The sequence below is a fragment of the Podarcis cretensis genome, assembly GCF_951804945.1.
Source record: "Podarcis cretensis genome assembly, chromosome: 2".
NCBI lineage: Eukaryota > Metazoa > Chordata > Lepidosauria > Squamata > Lacertidae > Podarcis > Podarcis cretensis.
The window spans coordinates 112,318,356-112,337,826 of record NC_137171.1 but is presented as its reverse complement, the minus strand read 5'-3'; the positions used below and the strand labels follow the sequence as shown (position 1 = coordinate 112,337,826).

The 19,471-nt window shown below is 46.4% G+C and overlaps 1 protein-coding gene and 1 long non-coding RNA gene across 2 annotated transcripts; both read right to left on the bottom strand.

Annotated features, from left to right (window-relative positions):
* Positions 1-1,274: 1,274 nt before the first annotated feature.
* Positions 1,275-9,186, bottom strand: LOC307208807 (nuclear factor 7, brain-like). Its single transcript, XM_079963781.1, has 5 exons — positions 8,456-9,186; positions 6,243-6,338; positions 4,932-5,165; positions 2,921-2,943; positions 1,275-2,214 (listed from the first exon to the last, which is right to left on the bottom strand). Exons 1-5 carry the CDS (start codon positions 9,059-9,061, stop codon positions 1,968-1,970), a joined length of 1,206 nt encoding a protein of 401 aa, XP_079819907.1. The 5' UTR covers positions 9,062-9,186; the 3' UTR covers positions 1,275-1,967.
* Positions 9,187-12,631: 3,445 nt separating this feature from the next.
* On the bottom strand, positions 12,632-14,498 carry LOC307209181. The gene is made up of 2 exons (XR_013835387.1): positions 14,257-14,498; positions 12,632-13,728 (listed from the first exon to the last, which is right to left on the bottom strand). It is a non-coding gene; the product is annotated as an uncharacterized lncRNA (long non-coding RNA).
* Positions 14,499-19,471: the final 4,973 nt, after the last annotated feature.

The following is a 19,471-nucleotide window of genomic DNA, read 5'->3' as shown; positions in this document are numbered from 1 at the left end:
GTTTCCACTGCATTAATTGTTGGATTCTGTATCTTTAAATTTTCTGAATTTGTACATGACTCAGCACTCTTGGGATGGCCTATTTAATGCCTCTGTGGTGGTTTAGTGGGGTCAGTGTGGTGTAGTGTCTAAGAGCAGTAGATTTGTAATCTGGTGAACCGGGCTCACTTCTCCGCTCCTCCACGTGCAGCTGCTGGGTGACCTTGGGCCAGTCACACTTCTCTGAAGTCTCTCAGCCCCACTCACCTCACAGAGTGTTTGTTGTGGGGGAGGAAGGGAAAGGAGAATGTGAGCCGCTTTGAGACTCCTTCAGGTAGTGATAAAGCGGGATATCAAATCCAAACGCTTCTCTTCTTCATCTTCTAGGGTTTGGCCCCCAGTATCAGCTTTCTAAGTTTCTTTGTGAGTGCTAATCTTATGCTACTTGATGTACCTGTTAGGACCATTCTACATTTTTTGCCTCTATCAATACCAATGGACTATATTGTCTAATTTTGTTCATGCAACAGTGATAGACGGTTATTTTCTGTGTTTACATTACATATTCTCTGTTTAAGAATTGCTACGCTTGGAGCTTCTATTATTGCATGATTACAGGATCGGGACTATTGAAAGGCTTGTTTGCCTCTATCATATTGACTGACTGCCTTCTCTAATTTTGTTCATACAATATTGATTTTTTTAGTATATTAGCCACGTGTTGCCTGTTATTGCTTAAGTTACACTTGTGTTTCCTGACAGCTGGCGTTCAGAGGCGTACTGCCTCCAGCACTGAAGGAAAAACACAGTTGTCGTTATCTGTAGCCATTGATAGCCTTCTTCTCCCAATGAGTCCACCTAATCTTCTTTTAAAGGCATCCGCATGGGTGGCCCATCAGGAACTCTGTTAGTTTAACTACATGCTGTGCAGTGCTATTTTTTTCTAGAAAAAGAGGTGCCGCAACTCACCACGAACACCTCCCTCATTCTCTAAGAATGGTAATGGCGCCCACCTGAGAGGTGTTGGGACTGAGTTCCTGTGAGTTCCCCCTGGGGGAAAAAAAAGACCTGGTGCTTTCCTTTGTCTATCCCAAATCCATTTGTATACAGTAGTGCTTAATACTGAAAATTAAATCACTATAAACAGTTTACAGCAGCGGTATCAGCAGGGTTACATGTGTGTGTGTTAGGCCCTAGTTTGGGGATCGGAACTGGTTTGTGCACTTTAAATAACAGCCTGTGGTCTTCTTTTTCTTTTTGCAAGGGAATATATGGACATATAACCAGACCAAGAATGAGAGTTCAAAAGTTTTATTTTCTGGTACAGTGGGTGAAGAGAGATACCAAAGGAAGATAAAAGACTGTTTATGTACGCAACAACAGCGGCAAGAATTCTCTTAGCCCCAAAATGGAAACAACAAGTACTGCCAACAAAAGAAGAGTGGCAGATGATGGACTTTGTGGAATTGGCAAAGCTGACAGGAAGATCCGAAACCAGCAAGATCAAGTATTCCAAAAGGACGGGAGTAAATTTATACGATATCTGAAAAATTACTGTAAGCAATTAACATCACTAGCAGGGTTGTCTGAAGACTCGTAGTGAAGAATTTTCCCCCTTTTTATTTTAACATAAATTTCAGTGACTTTTGTAATGAGCTAATCAGAACTGGGAAATGTATAAAATGCAGTGATATAAAGGTTTACTTTGAAAGCTGTGAGCTGGGAGGGAAGGAAGTCTGTAGGCTCAAAAGAGCCAGAGAGGTAAAGTGGATAGCAATGATGTGATTATATATTATTAAATGGAAGACTAATAAAAATTATATTTAAAAACCACACAAAAGTCTTTCCCCCTCTAAATACACAGCTGGGACACCCTCTCCCTTATGCTGCCCTATGCAGTATGGTACAGCTCCCTCCCTCTGAGTGTAATGCGTAAAGGCAGAGTGAGAAAACTTACACTCTGTACAGTGTGAGAATGCAGAGTGAGATCAGTTCTCTTCCGTGGGTTCGAAACCTTGCAACAGTTTCCCCCAAGCTTCAAAATCCAATGCCACTTTGAATTTCTTGAGAGATGGAAACACTGGCACCACATTTTTCTCATCATCTCTAGAATGTTCCTCCTTCTCTTCACTACTTTCACTACTTTCACCCTGTTCTTCATCAGCCTTCTGATCTTTCTCTTCAGCTGCATTCTTGTCATCTTTGTTTTCCTCCTCCTCTATTGAGTCTTTGGCTCTGAGAAAACAAGAAGCGCCCGTTTACTGGGAAAGGATGATCTGCCCCACTGCCCCTGCTTGTTGCTCCTAACAGGATGTTCCCCCCGCCCAAAAAATGAGGCCAGGCTGATCTGTGGCAAGCCCTACAACTGGTGGGAGAGGCCACTAACTTTCAAAGAGAAACCACATCTTTCAACTAAGCCAGAGCAACCTGGATGATCAACGTTTGTGGCTTGACAGGTGTTCCATCAGAATAAATTTGAAAGGAGGCTTTCGGCCAGGTGGAAGATACTTGACATTATGTTAGAGCTATGTTAAGTGCTGCATGGAGCCGCCATTTTAATTTCAGGCCCACCCGATTGTGGAAAAGCAATGATTCCGCACCATAGACTATGTAGATGGGAGAGTAATGTGAATACAGGAAAATGGTCTTTTTAAAAAACTGAGCTGCGTTCAGTTGGGGATGAGGACTAAGGGGCCAAACCAGAGGTGGGAAACCTCAGCCCTGGAGGTCATTTTGCATTTATTGATGCCCTGTCTGATTTTGCCTCTGGCTCTGCCTGTCACTGGGATGTAGCCACAGACGGTTGCCCCAAAATGAATGTTGCTCTTGGGCTGAAAAAGCCACACATCCACACCTGCCACCAGGTGAAACCAAGGACGCAAGGAATGTCAAAGAAGGGAACCACAGAGGTGCCACACAAGAATGAATTCCAGACACTTACTGCTTCATCAGCTCCTGGAAGTCCTACATGAAAGATAAACAAGCTTAGTGTATTGATTTACAGCATCTTCACAGTCAATTTGAAAGAATGACTAGAAAGGGCTTCCTCTCGCTTCAGATGTCACCTGGGAGCAGCTGTTCGATCAGACTGCCACAGCAGGAGACATTGGAAGATTTGCTGGAAGCCCAGCTCCACCCGGAACCTCCTGAGAGCCAGTGTGGTGTAGTGGTTAAGAGCGGTAGTCTCGTAATCTGGGGAACCGGGTTCGAGTCTCCGCTCCTCCACATGCAACTGCTGGGTGACCTTGGGCCAGTCACACTTCTTTGAAGTCTCTCAGCCCCACTCACCTCACAGAGTGTTTGTTGTGGGGGAGGAAGGGAAAGGAGAATGTCAGCCGCTTTGAGACTCCTTAAAGGGAGTGAAAGGCGGGATATCAAATCCAAACTACTACTACTCCTGCCCCGGAACTGTGCCAGCTGGTCATTATAGGAACAACCGTTTGGAAATAGGCGCCTGCGTTTTGCTTTTTATTCTCCTCTTCCCTCCCTATCCCTTTTTCCTTTTGTGTTGTGGGTAGGGACTGTTTTGTTTTGACTATGTAAACTCCTCTGGGAGCCTTCTTGGCTGAAGAGCAGGGTACAAGTGCTCTAAAGAAAATAATTAAGAAATAAATGTGGCAGCCAGGTCACCACCACCACCATAAAATATGGCTATTATTATCATTTCCTCAAACAACATCTAACTGGCAAAAAAGGGTAAACTGAAAATAGTAAAAAGAGACCCTAGTTTTGGCAAGGAACTCCTCATGGTTTGCCAAGAAGTGATCCAGGATTTGGTGACATCCTGTTTGGGTTACTCTAGTCAAATGCCTCATGCTGGGCATGCCCTTAAAGGTGTTCTGGAAACAACTGGAATGTGATGCCAAGCATGTCTGCTGGATTCGGATGGTATAAGCACCTCATTCTCTTGCCTTCTCTGGCTTCCATTCGGTTTCTGGACTCAGTTCAAAGGGTTGATTTTTGACCTTCATGATCTGGGACTCCTGTACTTATATCTAATCTCAGTGTGTGGGCCTCATCGACCCTCCAAGAGGTTTCCTTCTGCCTCCCCACCCCCCGCTTTGCTCTCAAGGAGCCAAACAATTTTGGCACTAGCAAACAGATAGGCACAAGGAAGAATTCAACATTGCACTAAGGTGACAGTTCCATCAGCGCAAGCATTTTAGCGTGACAGATGAACGATCTGCCCTCCCCTTCTCCCATGTGCTATTCTGGGGTTCCCCCTGACCACCCAAGTCATTTTTAGAGGGCGCATGGGAGAAAGCCCTCTTGCACCAGCAAGAGTCCTTATCTGAGCTTCCAGGTAAAGGTAAAGGGACCCCTGACCATTAGGTCCAGTTGCGGATGACTCTGTGGTTGTGGTGCTCATCTCGCTTTACTGGCCGAGGGAGCTGGCGTAAAGCTTCTGAGTCATGTGGCCAGCATGACTAAGCTGCTTCTGGCAAACCAGAGCAGCGCACGGAAACGCCGTTTACCTTCCCACCGGAACGGTACCTATATATCTACTTGCACTTTGACGTGCTTTTGAACCGCTAGGTTGGCAGGAGCAGGGACCGAGCAACGGGAGCTCACCCCGTCGCAGGGATTTGAACCACCAGCCTTCTGATCGGCAAGTCCTAGGCTCTGTGGTTTAACCCACAGCGCCACCCGCGTCCCGGGCTTCCAGGAGTGGGACTCATTCATTGAATCCCACCCACAGTGCTGTTGTGGATGGAGCCTAACACCCGAGTTGGAAGAGTTGTTAAGAGTCTCCTATGCCTCTCACAAAGCAGTTTAACAATCAACCTCTCTTCCCAATGAATTCTGGGAACTGCAGCCATATTAAACCAGATCTAGTCTAGCTATATTGAACCTTGTTATTTGGCCAAGAATTTTCAGTCCTACATCACCACACACATCCACTGGACCGCATGGTGTTTTGCAGGTACGCCTCTGATCGGAGCTGGTCTCACCTTCAGAAAGGCCACATGGTCTGTACTTTCTAACGCTGCTTTAACCTTGTTAATAATCTCAGTCAGGGAAGAAATGTCATTTTTCAGGCACGAAAAGGCATCTTGCATTTCCCCCCAGTTCTTCTTCTTCTTCTCCTGGACTGTCTTCCTAATAGCCTTCTCCTTCTCATCCAAGATCTGGTGAAGGGATTCAAATCCTGTGGAAATGTGATTTATGATATCTTCGGTACAACTCTGCAAGTGGTGGGGAGAAACACACACACACAAACAAATTAATTTCATTTTTAGTGCTAGCGAGAAACAAAGCAGATACGCATTCAAGGCAACAAAAATCAAACATAACGAAAGGGTGATTTGTCCCATCAAGAAGATTTTGAATTAGAAAAGTTCCTATGGAAAGTAATAATAATGATGATGATGATGATGATGATGATAATTAATTTATACCCCGCCCATCTGGCGGTATTACTCAGGAGAACTTGTGCCTGGATATTATGAAACATAAAAATGGAAATTTAACCTTCATAGCCTGAGACCAGGGCACCTTGTGATTATCAGGGACAGGGCCTTTTCAGTGGTGGTGCCCTGGCTTTGACACACTTCCCCACAAAAGCTTGTCTGGTCCTGGCACCTAGAGTCCAGTGTCTTTCCAGTGCCAGATGAAGACCTTTTTAAAAATTTCCCAGGCCAAGCTTATGTTATTCCCAGGCCAATGTTATGTTATACCATTTTTAGGTTGTCTTCACAGATTTCAGGTTTGTTTGTTTTTGGCTTATTTCCGGACACAATTCAAAGTGTTGGTGCTGACCTTTAAGGCCCCAAACGGCCTTGGCCCAGTATACCTGAAGGAGCGTCTCCACCCCCATCATCCAGCCCCGACACCAAGGTCCAGGTCTGAGGGCCTTCTGACGGTTCCCTCATTGCGAGAAGTGATATTACAGGGAAGCAGGCAGGGGGCCTTCTCGGTGGTGGCGCCCACCCTGTGGAATGCCCTCCCGTCAGATGTCAAGGAAATAAACAACTATCTGACTTTTAGAAGATATCTGAAGGCAGCCCTCTTTAGGGAGGTTTTTAATGTTTGATGTTTTATTGTGTTTTTAATACTGTGTTGGGAGCCGCCCAGAGTGGGCAAGGTATAAATAAATAAACAATTGTAATGCATTAGTTGTTCTATCATGCATTTTTTACTTTACTGTAGGCAACAGTGGATTTCAAGGGCGGGCTATAAACAAGGACGTTAATGCATGCTCTTTAAACCACAAAAAGTGTGGAGAAGCGGAGTCCCACAATCCCTTACTGCTTTTCCTTTACCTTTAGCTCTCCAATTGCCTCCTTCTGGTGTATTTTCTCCTCTTTGGCCTCCTTTAGACGCTCCTGCAGAGGCTTTAGGTATGGCTTCAGCTCCATCTGTGCAGCAGAGAAATCAACAGAGGTTAAGAAGGAAGGAAGGCTTCAGAAGCAAGGAGGAATATGTGCCGAGGTGGAACTGCCCTCCCTGCTGCTTAGCTCCGCCAGGTGGAGCAAAGGCTAGGACCATCTTAGCTGCATAGGGCATGATGGAGACCAGGGAGAATGAAGGTATAATCAGTGCTTTCCCCCCCTTGAAAAATGTTTAGGGTTACTCTCATTTTGACTCAAGAAAATCATTATTTTATAGTTCAAATCAGGGAAAAATAACTAAAGTAAATGGACAAAAGTAAAAAGATTCACAAACTGTTTAGAGGTATGCGTCCCCCTGCGTACCCCCCAGGAAAAAAAGCGCTGGATATAAAGTTTTATAAAGACAAACAGAAACAATATGGACAAAACAAAGAAACACAAATCTAAAATAAATATCACGCACAGGAATAATAAAGGACACAGACCTTCACTTGCAGAAATATAAATTATTAAATGTATTAATATGAATGGAAGTTAAAAGCGTTGTAGCTGTTGCATTGTTGCAGGTTTTCCCCCAGTCAATGAGACAGACACGAGTTCTTTGAGGAAAGTCTTGCTTTATTAAGCTGCGCAGCTGGCTTCAGCGAGATAACTCTCAAAGGCTGGGCCCTGAACTCAGATTGGAGCTGCTTTTGATACCATGTCACAAACAAACCTCCATGGCGCCAGAGCATGTGCAGAGTGTGATCACACAATTTTGCAAGCGAGTAGACAACAGTCTCCCTTCCCTTTCTGCTGACTTCTGCAATTTCTGATGAGGCAAGAAGGCGTTGTCTTGTGGCTTCATCCTGCAGATGTTCAGCCTGCTTTTTGGTGTCAAGGACTGCTGAGGCAAGCAGATTTTCTTCAGTCCTCAGTTCCTAATTACTGCACTATTCTGGTAACTTGAGTTAGCCCAACCCTGGTGACTCATCCACCATGAGTTGGGGTGGCTCTTACAATATCTTCTGCTGTTCTTAGAGCAGTAAAGGTAAAGGACCCCTGACCATTAGGTCCAGTCGTGACTGACTCTGCGGTTGCGGCGCTCATCTCACCTTATTGGCCGAGGGAGCCAGTGTATAGCTTCCGGGTCATGTGGCCAGCATGACTAAGCCGCTTCTGGTGAACCAGAGCACCACACGGAAATGCTGTTTACCTTCCCTCTGGAGCAGTACCTATTTATCTACTTGCACTTTGACATGCTTTCGAACTGCTAGGTTGGCAGGAGCAGGGACCGAGCAACAGGAGCTCAGCCCGTGGCGGGGATTTGAACTGCTGACCTTCTGATCAGCAAGTCCTAGGCTCTGTGGTTTAACCCACAGCACCACCCGCGTCCCTCTTCTTAGAGCAGGGTTACTTAATTCTTCCCTCAGTATAAAGGATTATGATTAAGACTGAAATGATGCAGAATTACAGTGGACGCTCAGGTTGCGAACGTGATCCGTGTGGGATGCATGTTTGCAACGTGCAGCGGCGCTTCTGCGCATGCGCGGTTGCAATCCAGTGCTTCTGGGCATGCGCAAAGCACGATCTAGCCCTCCTGCGCATGCGCAACTGCCGAAACCTGGAAGTAACCTGTTCCAGTACGAAAAAATGCAGCCTGAAGCATCTTTAACCTGTGCTATGACTGTAAATGAAACTATCATTTCTTGAAATCTAGCGCGGGGTGTGTGTGTTCCATGTAAAATGTGTAATTGGCTTTTTAATTGATTGATATTTTAATTGTAATTTGGTATTGATAAAATGTGGCTTATATTGGATTTTTATAATAAAAATTATTTTATATGTACTTTTTATATGTACCTTTTTTATATATAAAAAAGGACTACCCTAACACGATCCAGTTAAGCAGCAGTGAAGCTGTCGCAGCTCTGAAGCAGCGCAAAAACTACGTTTTCAAAGCCTGTTAGAATCCTTAGCAGACCTGCGTGGTTGTGAATTCCTGGTCTGATTTTTCTGAGCCAACATCCCTTGCAAATCACTTTGCCTGCCTGGGCTGAACGAGGTCAAACCGAGCCTGTGGTTTTGTAAGGCTGTCCTCACATTATGATCACCCACCGCTCCCCGCAGCCCACTCAACCCCAAAGCAGAATCTTGCCACTGACCTGTGCGCATTTCACAGCATCTTTGGTCGGCAGGAACTCGTGGCCCCGATGCGCGGGCTGATCCCGGCAGATCACGCAGATGGGGACGCGATCCTGGCGACAGAAGAGCTTGAGCGGCTCCTCGTGCTCCTCGCAGGAGCCAGCTGAGCTGGCCCTTGCCTGGGGCTCCTCATCCAGCTGCAGCTTGCGCGCTTTTTCCGCGAGGTTGTCCAGAACCCTGTGGCGCCTGACCTCCCGCAGTTTGAAAGGGTAGCGGCACTCCGGGCAAATCCCTCTGCCCCAGCCATCGCGGGCGCAGCTCTTCAGGCAATCCAGGCAGAAGTTGTGGCCGCAATCCAGTACGTGGGGATCGCGGAAGAGGGAGAGGCAGACGGAGCACACCAGATCGTCCACCAGGCTGGAAGCCATGATCCCAGGGGCGGCAGGAACGTCGCCTGCGAGCGCGCTGGTCCTAAGGCACTTCTGCGCAAGGCGCCGCTTGAGGAAAAAGGCGCAGAGCGATTCTGCTTTCAGGTTCACTTCTGCATTGCTGGAAAGGGTGGAGCCGTCAAAGAAATCAGATTCACGGGGGTCATCATTTTCTCGCTGCTCACAGTTGTGCCTCATTCAGCTGCACTCTCCACGCCCAGTTCCCTTGCACGATCCTTTTGGAGATTCATGTCTCCAAAGAGGTCTCCTGTCAGTAGAGAACTGGAACCCCATTATTGGCATTAGAAAACAACGCCTAGCCCCCTTCATGGTTCAGAGACACTCTGATCCTCTAGGTATTTCGAAGCACAGGTGAAGAAATAACATGCGGTTGTTTCAGCCCAATCCATCTTTCCAATGGACCAATATACAGTAACTTGCTGATCTAACACTTGGACCTTTCCTATTCAAAGAATCTCTGGCATTTTTATCCTTTGTGCTATGTCAATCCTGCAAACGTTTTTAGATTTTTACAGTGTTCTTTAATATAGTCTATAAAGTTACACCGTTCTCTATTAAATTTGTTATTCTCTCGGTGCCTGGTCTTCCAGTGAAGGACAATAATTAGTATAAATGCAATTAGACGCAGTTTAAAAAGGAAGATAAATTTTGGAAGCCAAAGGAGGGGTGGTGGGAAGTCTGGGGGTTCAGGGAACCACATAAAGGTACTGATATGGATTATGGTTTAATGTAAACCTCTCTCTCTCTCTCTCTCTCTCTCTCTCTCTCTCTCTCTCTGTGTGTGTGTAAAAAATGTTTTTTTTTATTTTTGAAACTTGGAGAGGGGGGGGGGGGGGGAATATCCAGAGCCCAGTTACCACCTCCTCTGCCCCCCAGTGGTTTCCTGATGTAAATCCCTCACACTGGGATTGAAAACAAATCTTCTATTTTTATTTTTTAATTAAATAAAATTATCCCGATGTTTATTTTTTTAAATTTTTAATTACATTTAGACATACAACAGGTAACAGTTGCATAAAACGAGAAGTGAAGAAAAAAAACCCACAGTGTACGCTCAGATAAACGTTTCTGAATATGTTAACAAAGTTGTGCCTATATATCATAATCACTACAGAAATGTTTATTTTTATTTATTCAATTGATCTACAATGACACTTGTAAAGTAACATGAATTTTGGATCCTATGATTATACAATAGATAGATTACAGTAAAAGATGCAGGAATAAAATTTAAAAATGGAACCCAATGGAGGGAAGGAAGGAGGTCTGATGTTTTAAAAGAACCCTAAAATTTTACTTAATTTTTGAAAATGTTATGTTTGTTGTGTACAACTTTTATGTAAAACTAATAAAAGAAAATATTAAAAAAAGGAAAAGTCTTTGGAGGGAGGACTTCTGGGTTCACAAAACACAATGTTCCCTTCCCCCGGGGCAAAAGTGCTACCTATAGCAGGAAAAAACAAACACATTACAGTGGTACCTCGGGTTACAGACGCTTCAGGTTGCATATGCTTCAAGTTACAGACTCTGCTAACCCAGAAATAGTACCTTGGGTTAAGAACTTTGCTTCAGGATGAGAACAGAAATCGCGCAGGGGCAGCGGGAGGCCCCATTAGCTAAAGTGGTACCTCAGGTTAAGAACAGTTTCAGGTTAAGAATGGACCTCAGGAACAAATTAAGTTCTTAATCTGAGATACCACTGTAATTTTGAAGGCTAATACCTCACCTTCCCATCTAATAATTCCCAAGGTGGCTTACGAGTTCTACAAAGAACTCAGAAGGTCACATTAAAAACAAAACGAAAAAACACCACAAACCCAAGCCAGCAGCCCTCAGTCCTATAATGTCTGACGTTTGGTGTGTTCTCTTATATTCTACTGGAAGCCAGAGTGGCTGGGGCAACCCAGTCAGTTGGTACAATTAATAAATTATTATTATTATTATTATTATTATTATTATTATTATTAATCTCAGTGTTGTGGGTTCAAGACCCACTTTGGGGAAAGATTCCTACATTGCGGACAAAGCAGGCAGCTGAGCCTGGAGGCGCCGCGTCCAGCCTCTGCCTCTTCCCGCCAGAGGAGTCACCCTCCAGCCACTGCCCGCCTCCTACAGCCCTAAAAAAAGCTCTGGGAAAGGGGGGGGCACAGGGATTTTTGCACCACAGCGCCGGATATGCTTAAGATGGCCCTGGCTGTAGTCCCCAAACAGCTGGAGGGCCAAGTTTGCCTATGCCTGATGTAAACAGAAGAGGGAGTTGTGTCTGACAAGGTTTTCTGGGAAGAAGGAGCAGGATATAGGGAGAACCCCATGGTTGTTGGCTGGGGGGCGGGGGCTGCACTGAGAGACCCTCAGGGAGCACGGCTGCTCTGGACGAAGCTTGCTGAAGTTATGGGAGAAGCAACACGAGACACTTTTGAGGTGCAATGTTCTCTTGAGGTGAAATGAAGGGATTCAGGTTGCAAATAATCCCTATTTCCTAAAAACACAAAGACTGGTGGAATGGCTTGGTGGGCAAAGGCTTGGTGGTCCTAGCTGAATCTGAGGAGGTAAAGGGAGAGAATCTGCCTGCAGGGCTGAGGGGAGAAGTGAGAAACAGCTTGGGCTGTAGGTCTCTGGTAGGGACTGGCAGGAGGAGAGATTTCCCGGCTAGTTCAGCAAGACACACCTGTGCTTCTATAGCTCAGAAAGAGGTTCATTTGGTATACAGTCGTACCTTGGATCTCATATGCCTTGGTACTCGGATGCTTTGGCTCCAGAACACCACAAACCCACACAATAGGGGGAGGATCTTACCCGGGAATCAGCTCCAGAGCTTCTCCCACCCTACCCACCCTCAGTTAAGCCTTCTTTTGCAGGTTAACCTTTTCTCCACAGGTACACAGGCGCTGCTACATCAGGGTCACTGTTGAAGGGCAGGAAAGGAATGCATTGGCAGGTTTGCCTTTCCCGTAGCAAAACGTCACAACTTTGGCGGTATCAGGCCTTGGGCGGAATCCTTTAATCTATCTTTCCTAACTGGGGGTGGGCGTGTAGTGGTGACCCACCCCCCTTCTCTTTGCGGCGGTGATACCAGGGTTCCCTGTTAAATGGGTTGTTTCGAGGGGAGGCTTTAGCCGTACGCCGAGAGGTTGTCATTGTTCTCCCCTGCGATCGCGGTGTAACGGGGGCGGGCTCTCACTGCTTGAACATATGTTCTCCAGAGCCAGCCCATCCCCTCCATACTCTGGATAACCCTAATGTTCTCCAGATCCCCGGTGGGGGAGCGGGAGGGATAAACGCCCAATGCCTGAGCCAAGGTCTACCCACATTTGAAACGTAATGAAGTGGCCAATTTTAATCCCATAGCACGTTGTCTTGAGTCGTTATTCCACACGGGGGCCGCCCAGGGTTTGGGGGACTCCGCCTGTCCACGCAATGCTGCCAAGCGTTTTCAGCTGTGCACAGTTATTTCCCATATATTCAATAAACATGTTCCAATCTTCTCTAAACATATGTTCTTCTTGTTCTCTTATTCTATATGTTGAATCTGGAAGCTGCACATATTCGGCAACTTAAGTTGTCATTCTTTAGTTGGGACTTCGCTCGTTTTCCATTTTTGGGCTAACGAAACATGGGCCGCGGTAGCGGCATACATAAAATAACCTTTTTTTGACACCTCGGAATTTCAGTCTGAATTATCCCCAACAGATAGGACTCTTTTTTTGGTGGGGGGGGGGGAGAGAAGTACTTTAAAACATTTCCCCCCCATTTCATTATGGATCATTTCCCAATAAACACCTTTTTATTTATTTTTTGCTCTGGAGTGTGTCCTGAGAAAACCTGCTCTTTAAAGTTGAATAGGAGCAAACAGCAATTGAGGTTTTCCATTGATTGCTGTTTGCTCTGGTTGAGCTTTAAAGAGTGTGTCTTTGTGGAGAAAGTTCCGGAGCGAAAACAGGGTTCTACAGAGTCTCACCAAGCCTGCATGGAGTTTGGTCTTACCCTCAACCGGACAGAGACCAATAAATCATGTTATTATTTGTACCCTGCCCATCGAACTGGCTTGCCCCAGCCACTTTGGGTGGCTTCCAACACATAAAAACACAACAAACGTCAAACATTGAAAACCTCCCTATTCAGGGCTGCCTTCAGATGTCTTCTGAAAGTTATAATCCACACTAATGGATAGTGTTTGAAGAGATGTGTTTTGTCTGGGCCTTGTTTTCCCCTCCCCTCAGTCACTGCTTCCCTGCCCTCTGATAGTTCTGGAAACCTGAGATCCTTTGTGGGCATGTTGGCAGGCAAAACAGACAAGGTTTCATTCCTGTTTCTGAAGAATACATTCATTTATTTTGATGTACCAATTTGATTTAGTCCCTAAATTCATCCCAGATATTTTCTCCTCTTGCTGTGCTGATGCTAAGCTCTTTGCTGCTCCCATGAGTGGGAAAATCCTGAAGAGACTTTCCGGCCTCAGGACTTCCTTGCTGCTCTTTCCGGTCTGAAAACAAGCCAGTTTTAGAAAGGGAGGAAGTTTCTCTCCCTGCCCTCCAGGTGAGCAGAGTTGGGAAATTCTGAGAGGCTCTGATATTCCGCTGACTTCAGACAAAACTGCAGCCATGTCAGACTGGGGAGATGTGAGAGGGAAGCTTGCCTTTGGGGTTCCTCTAGCTATTTACCAGAAACCTTTTTCTCTGCGATAGTTTAGACGAGGTTCCATTACGCACCAAGGGGAACATCATATTAAGACGGCTTCTTTCTGGCAAAGCCACCCAAACACGGCATTGCAGGTGTGAGGCGTGATTGTGTCGCTCTTTATTCCTCCACAGTATTTTGCCCCATCTTGGGGTGGCTTTTCGGACCTGCAGGAGACAGGAAGGGACATCAGGGTTCAAGGCTGTGGCATCCCTTTCTAACAAAGAAGCGTTCTCTCTCCTCCAGTTCTGTCTTCCCTCCTACCGTTGGAGGCAGCCAATGTGCTGTCCTGCAGATGTAGTTGGACTCCAACTCCCATCAGCTCCAGTCATCATGGCCAATGGTTGTTGGGGGGGGCATGGGGATTGTAGTCAGCCATCATTTGGATGGCACCATGTTGGCCAGGCATAGACAAACTCGGCCCTCCAGATGTTTTGAGACTACAACTCCCATCATCCCCGACCACTGGTCCTGTTAGCTAGGGATGATGGGAGTTGTAGTCCCAAAACATCTGGCAGGCTGAGTTTGCCTATGCCTGATGTTGGCTATCCCTGCTTCAACCTCTCCCTCCCTGGTGAAGTTGGTCACACAGTCTGAAACAGTGCACCACTGAGAGCTTCCATTGAACGCTCAGACAAATTCAGCTCTGAAATCTCAAATATTTCTATTTTAAATAGAAAACAACAACAACTCACAGATGCTGAGCAAAACCAGAGCCTGTAATCCACATCCATTTCTTCTCTGGCCATGAAAGGAAGAGTCCGATCCAGTATAGGAGTGTCTCCTTTGTAATTTGCTTCAAGAACTCCTATGTTATAAAGAGATAAGTATTTGTGTGTCTAGAAAGTTTGTCTTTTGTGCTATTATTCTTCCTGAATCCTTTGACCATGAGAGTTTTCTGCCAGCTTGTCTATATAATCACAATCCCCTGTAAGCCTTTGACCCTCCAATTAATATTTTCTCAATCTACTCTTTGGAGGTCTTTAAGCAGAGGCTTGACAACCATACGTCAGGAGTGCTCTGATGGTGTTTCCTGCTTGGCAGGGGGTTGGACTCGATGGCCCTTGTGGTCTCTTCCAACTCTATGATTCTATGATACTTTCCCATTCAAATTCTCTAGCGCAGCCTGGCAAAAACCAGGGAAGGTTAATAATGTATGTTTGTATATTTGCATCCCTTAAAGCCCAAATCCAGAATCTACTCATAAGTTTGCATGGTGGTAAAGTATCTTAGGCTGGAATGGTTAAGTATCCTAGGCTCAGAAGCTGTATGCATTTTATCTCAAATGTTCCTTAGAAAAAATCTTTATTTGGCCTTTTCTCTTAAATTCTTGTGTTGTTCTTGGGATCTCTGATTGCTATTTCACTGTCTTGAATAAATCTCTCTCCTATATTTCAGCATGGATTATTTAGAACTTGGCTTTGGTACAAACAGTGTCTTATGTCGCTTGGAAAACAATAGCTACCCTGTAAATCTTTCTCCATTCCTTGAATGGAAGCTTTGCGGCAGAGCTTTCCAAACTGCGTATTGTGACACATTAGTGTTTCAGCGTCAGGCATCAGAGGGTCCAACCCCCCCCCCCGTAGGTTGCCAGGAATGACCGCTCCCTGCATAAAACGGGGGGGGGGGGCAACCTTTGCATGGACGCGCGGCTCCATCAGCATAGGCTTGGCTTTGCCTTCCCTCAGGTGGGATACCTGGAGGTCTCCACCTACCCCAGTCAGTTGTCCAATCCCACCTGGAGAAGCGTTGCCAAGGAGATCAGGCCAGGTAGGGGAGGGATTACCTGCCCACACAATAGAGGGAGGATCTTACCTGGAAATCCTCACTAGGCTCCAGAGCTTCTCCCACCCTACCCACCCTCAGTTAATGCCTTATTTTGCAGGTTAACTTTTCTTCACAGGTTTTGCAGGTTAACTTTTCTTCACAGGTATGCGGGCGCTGCTACGTTAAGGTCGCTGTCAAAGGGCTGGAAAGGAATTTCCCTGCATTGGCAGGTTTTGCCTTTCCCATAGCAAAACGTCACAACTTTGGTGGTATCAGGCCTTGGGCGGAATCCTTTTGTCCATCTTTCTCTTTGCGGCAGCGATACCAGGGTTCCCCGTTAAAGGGGTTTCTGAAGGGAGGCTTTGACCGTACGCCAAAAGGTCGTCATTGCTCTCCCCTGCGGCGGCGGTGGCGTAACGGGGTCGGCTATCTCTGCTTGATCATATGTTCTCCAGAGCCAGCCCACCCCCCCCCCCACTGGATAACCCTGATGCTCCCTAGGTCCCCGGCTGGGGACTGGGGAGGGAGAACGCCTAATGCCTGAGCCAAGGTCTACCCACATTTGAAATTTAATAAAGTTGTGGCCAATTTAATCCCATAGCACGTTGTCTTGAGTCGTTATTCCACATGACGGGGGGGGGGAGGGCGCTTGGGATCTGGGGACTCTGCCTGTCCACGCAATGGATAAGACAAGGAATGTTCTTACCAATGCTTTTTATTCCATATTTACAGAGAGAGACTTAGAAATGCAGCCACTTGGAGTAATGGCCTTGCTCATACCAATAACAAACTTAGTTGGTCTCTAAGGTGCTACTGGAAGGAATTTTTTAATTTTCTTTCAACTACCGCAGACCAACACCTACCTGTTGCTGTAAAGAAGTAAAAGATGCAGAAAACCTTTCTGCAAAAGGAACTCTGCTGCAGAAAGAAATGAAAACCCAAGAGTAGCTCACATACCAACACCCACATCCCAATTCACTATCTACCACAATTATTTTATAAGCTGCAATCCAACATAAGAAACAAGCCCATCAGACTCAGTAGGGCTTACTTTAGAGTAAGCATGCATCCACCGCACTGTAAGAAATATATGATGGGTTCCTTTACCATTTTCCTCCTTGTCTTTGATTACCACTAGCTGAGAATTCCTTGCAAGGCAGTCATCTCGTCTCTCGTCTCAGGATTTAACATTTGTTGAAGACCAGTAGCATGTCTCCCCGTGAAGATGCCACTGTGCAGGGCAGAGTCTGCAAGCGGAATTTGCTGGGCAGGAGAGAATCAGAGACAATATTAATGTTTCTGTTTAAGTCCCCATTTATAGGAATGGGGCGCGCATGCAGAAATCATTGTGGCAAATCCAGCAGCTTTCTAAGATATCCAAGAGGTCCTGCAGACAATAGATACTACCACTATAACCAGTTTCAGCACCACCACCTGAGACCTCTGCTGCACCAGGTCTACGGAGCTCATCATAGCCATCCTCATGTGGCACATGATGAATGCACTGTCTCACTCTGTAAGGTAAAGGTAAAAGACCCTTGGGTGGCTAAGTCCAGTCAAAGGCGACTATGGGGTTGCGGCGCTCATCCGCTTTCAGGCCAAAGGAGCCGGTGTTTGTCCGCAGACAGCTTTCCGGGTCATGTGGCCAGCAGGACTAAACCGCTGCTGGTGCAACGGGACACCAAGACACTCAGCACAGTAGTCAGGTTGTCCCCTCGCCTCTTGAGGCTTAGCAAAGTGATTTGGCTCATCCACCAAGCCTTGGGCCTCCAAGCCCCTCTTGCCTTCCTCTCAGATCTTCCTTCTCCTTCCTCTTCCTCCACGGTCTCCTTCTTCTGGCTGTCCACTATGAACACTAAGCTCCAACTAGCACAGACTCCTTGTCCCCATCAACATGGATCAACCGACCAACTCACATGGATTGACTGACTCCTGACTGACTTAGTCTTCTTCTGGCTCATCTAGTTCAGCTCCAGCCACTCACACAGTCCAAACTGAGAATTCTAAAACTGCAGCAACCAATCAGAATGTGACCTCTTCAGTCCTTCTTTTGCATACTGAGAGTTCTGACCTTCAGAACTTAGAATCATAGAATTCTAGAGTTGGGAGGGACCTCAAGGATCATCTAGCAATGGAGGGGTATCAATTAAAGCATCCATGACAGATGGCCATCCAACCTCTGCTTAGTGACAGTTAACCCTGACCAGAGAGAAGACTTCCTCCATCAAACGCTCTGCAGTGTACATTACATGACAAAGGGCTCTCTCGCTCTCTCTTTGTGTGTGTGTGTGTGGTACAGTACCCATCAAGACACAGTTTAACCGAACTGGATTTCTTGATTCTCCAGCTTTTAGCAATTCGCCATCCATAAAACGCTGGGCACCATAACCTATCGCGCAGCGGTAAATTAATCAAGCAGAGTCTTCTTTGTAAACAGAATAAAACTTTTACTTGAGGAAAATAAACTTGTTCAGAAATAGCATAGTTAAAGAGCATGCACAGAGTGCTCCTAGCAGCTATCTAACTCTTCACAGAGCCATAGACTTAGTTACTGATTAACTGGAGTCCTGGAGCCACCCTGTCTGCCTTAGCTTTACATAATACAGTGGTACCTTGTGTTAAGAACTTAATTCGTTCTCGAGGTCCATTCTTAACCTGAAACTGTTCTTAACCTGAGGTACCACTTTAGCTAATGGGGCCTCCTGCTGCTGCCGTGCCGCCGGAGCACGATTTCTGTTCTCATTCTGAAGCAAAATTCTTAACCTGAGGTACTATTTCTGGCTTAGCAGAGTCTGTAACCTGAAGCGTATGTAACCCGAGATATCACTGTATAGGCCTTATGGGCCTTGCCTTACTTATTCTGCTCTCAAGAACCTTTGTCTCATGACACACCCCACCCAACAGATATTGGTCCTCTGTCATTTCAGGAGTGGGGGGCTCATGCCCCTAGAGACCAATGGTGGCTGGTGCCCAATGAGGCTGGTAGGGCGAAGGGCAGAGAAGCCAACAAGAGACGGAACTAGACCCAATGACAGGCAGAGCCAACTCATCCTATTTTGGGTCCTATCCTGCTCCCTGCTGAGTTCTGCAAGGCCAACACTGAGATCAGGGGTGCCAACGTGGATAAAATATGGGGGGGGGGGGAGGTAAGCCCCACCCCTCATAATCGCGGACAAAAATGGACAAAAGCCACTGCTAAATGTCCTTTCTGGAGCCCTGTTTTGCCCCCTGACCTGCAGCCTGGTTTTTGCCAGAGTCTCTGCCCTGCAAATTATTCCGGGATCGTCTTGCAGATGTCCCTACGGAAGAAAATCTGCCAAGCTAAGCTTCTCTAACCAGTTTTGGCCCCTTTAGCAGGCTGTTTTTAACAAGCACAGGCTCACAGGATGATGAGGTGAAGGGGGCATTTTTGAGAGATCGTTACAAAGAATAAGCCCAGTTGGAAATGGGGACCTGAAATGTCCATTGCTGTAGTGACACTGTTCTCCACACGGGAGCTGTGCATGCATGTCTGTTAAAAACAGCTGGTTGTGATGGTTTTTAAGGCGAGATGAGCGCCGCAACTCCAGAGTCAGCCAGGACTGGACCTAAAGGTCAGGGATCCCTTTACCTTTACCTGAGAGTCCCATGGACAGCAAGAAGATCAAACCTATCCATTCTGAAGGAAATCAGCTCTGAGTGCTCACTGGAAGGACAGATCCTGAAGCTGAGGCTCCAAGACTTTGGCCACCTCATGAGAAGAGAAGACTCCTTGGAAAAGACCCTGATGCTGGGAAAGTTGGAGGGCACAAGGAGAAGGGGACAAGAAGAAGGGGAAATAGCCCTTCTTATTATTACATCATCACCACCAACAACAATTTATTATTTATAGCCCACCCATCTGGCTGGGTTTCCTCCACCACTCTGGGCGGCTCCCAACAGAATATTAAATAGAATAAAAAATCAAACATTAAGAACTTCCCTAAACAGGCCTGCCTTCAGATGTCTTCTAAATGTCAGATAGTTGTTTATTTCTTTGACATCTGATGGGCGGGCGTTCCACAGGGCGGGCACCACTCGGTGGCAGAGCTTCAAGCTCTGGCGGGGGGCAGGGCGGAGAGCAGGCGGGGCGCCCAGCACAGGGGGGACACCCGCGATGGCACC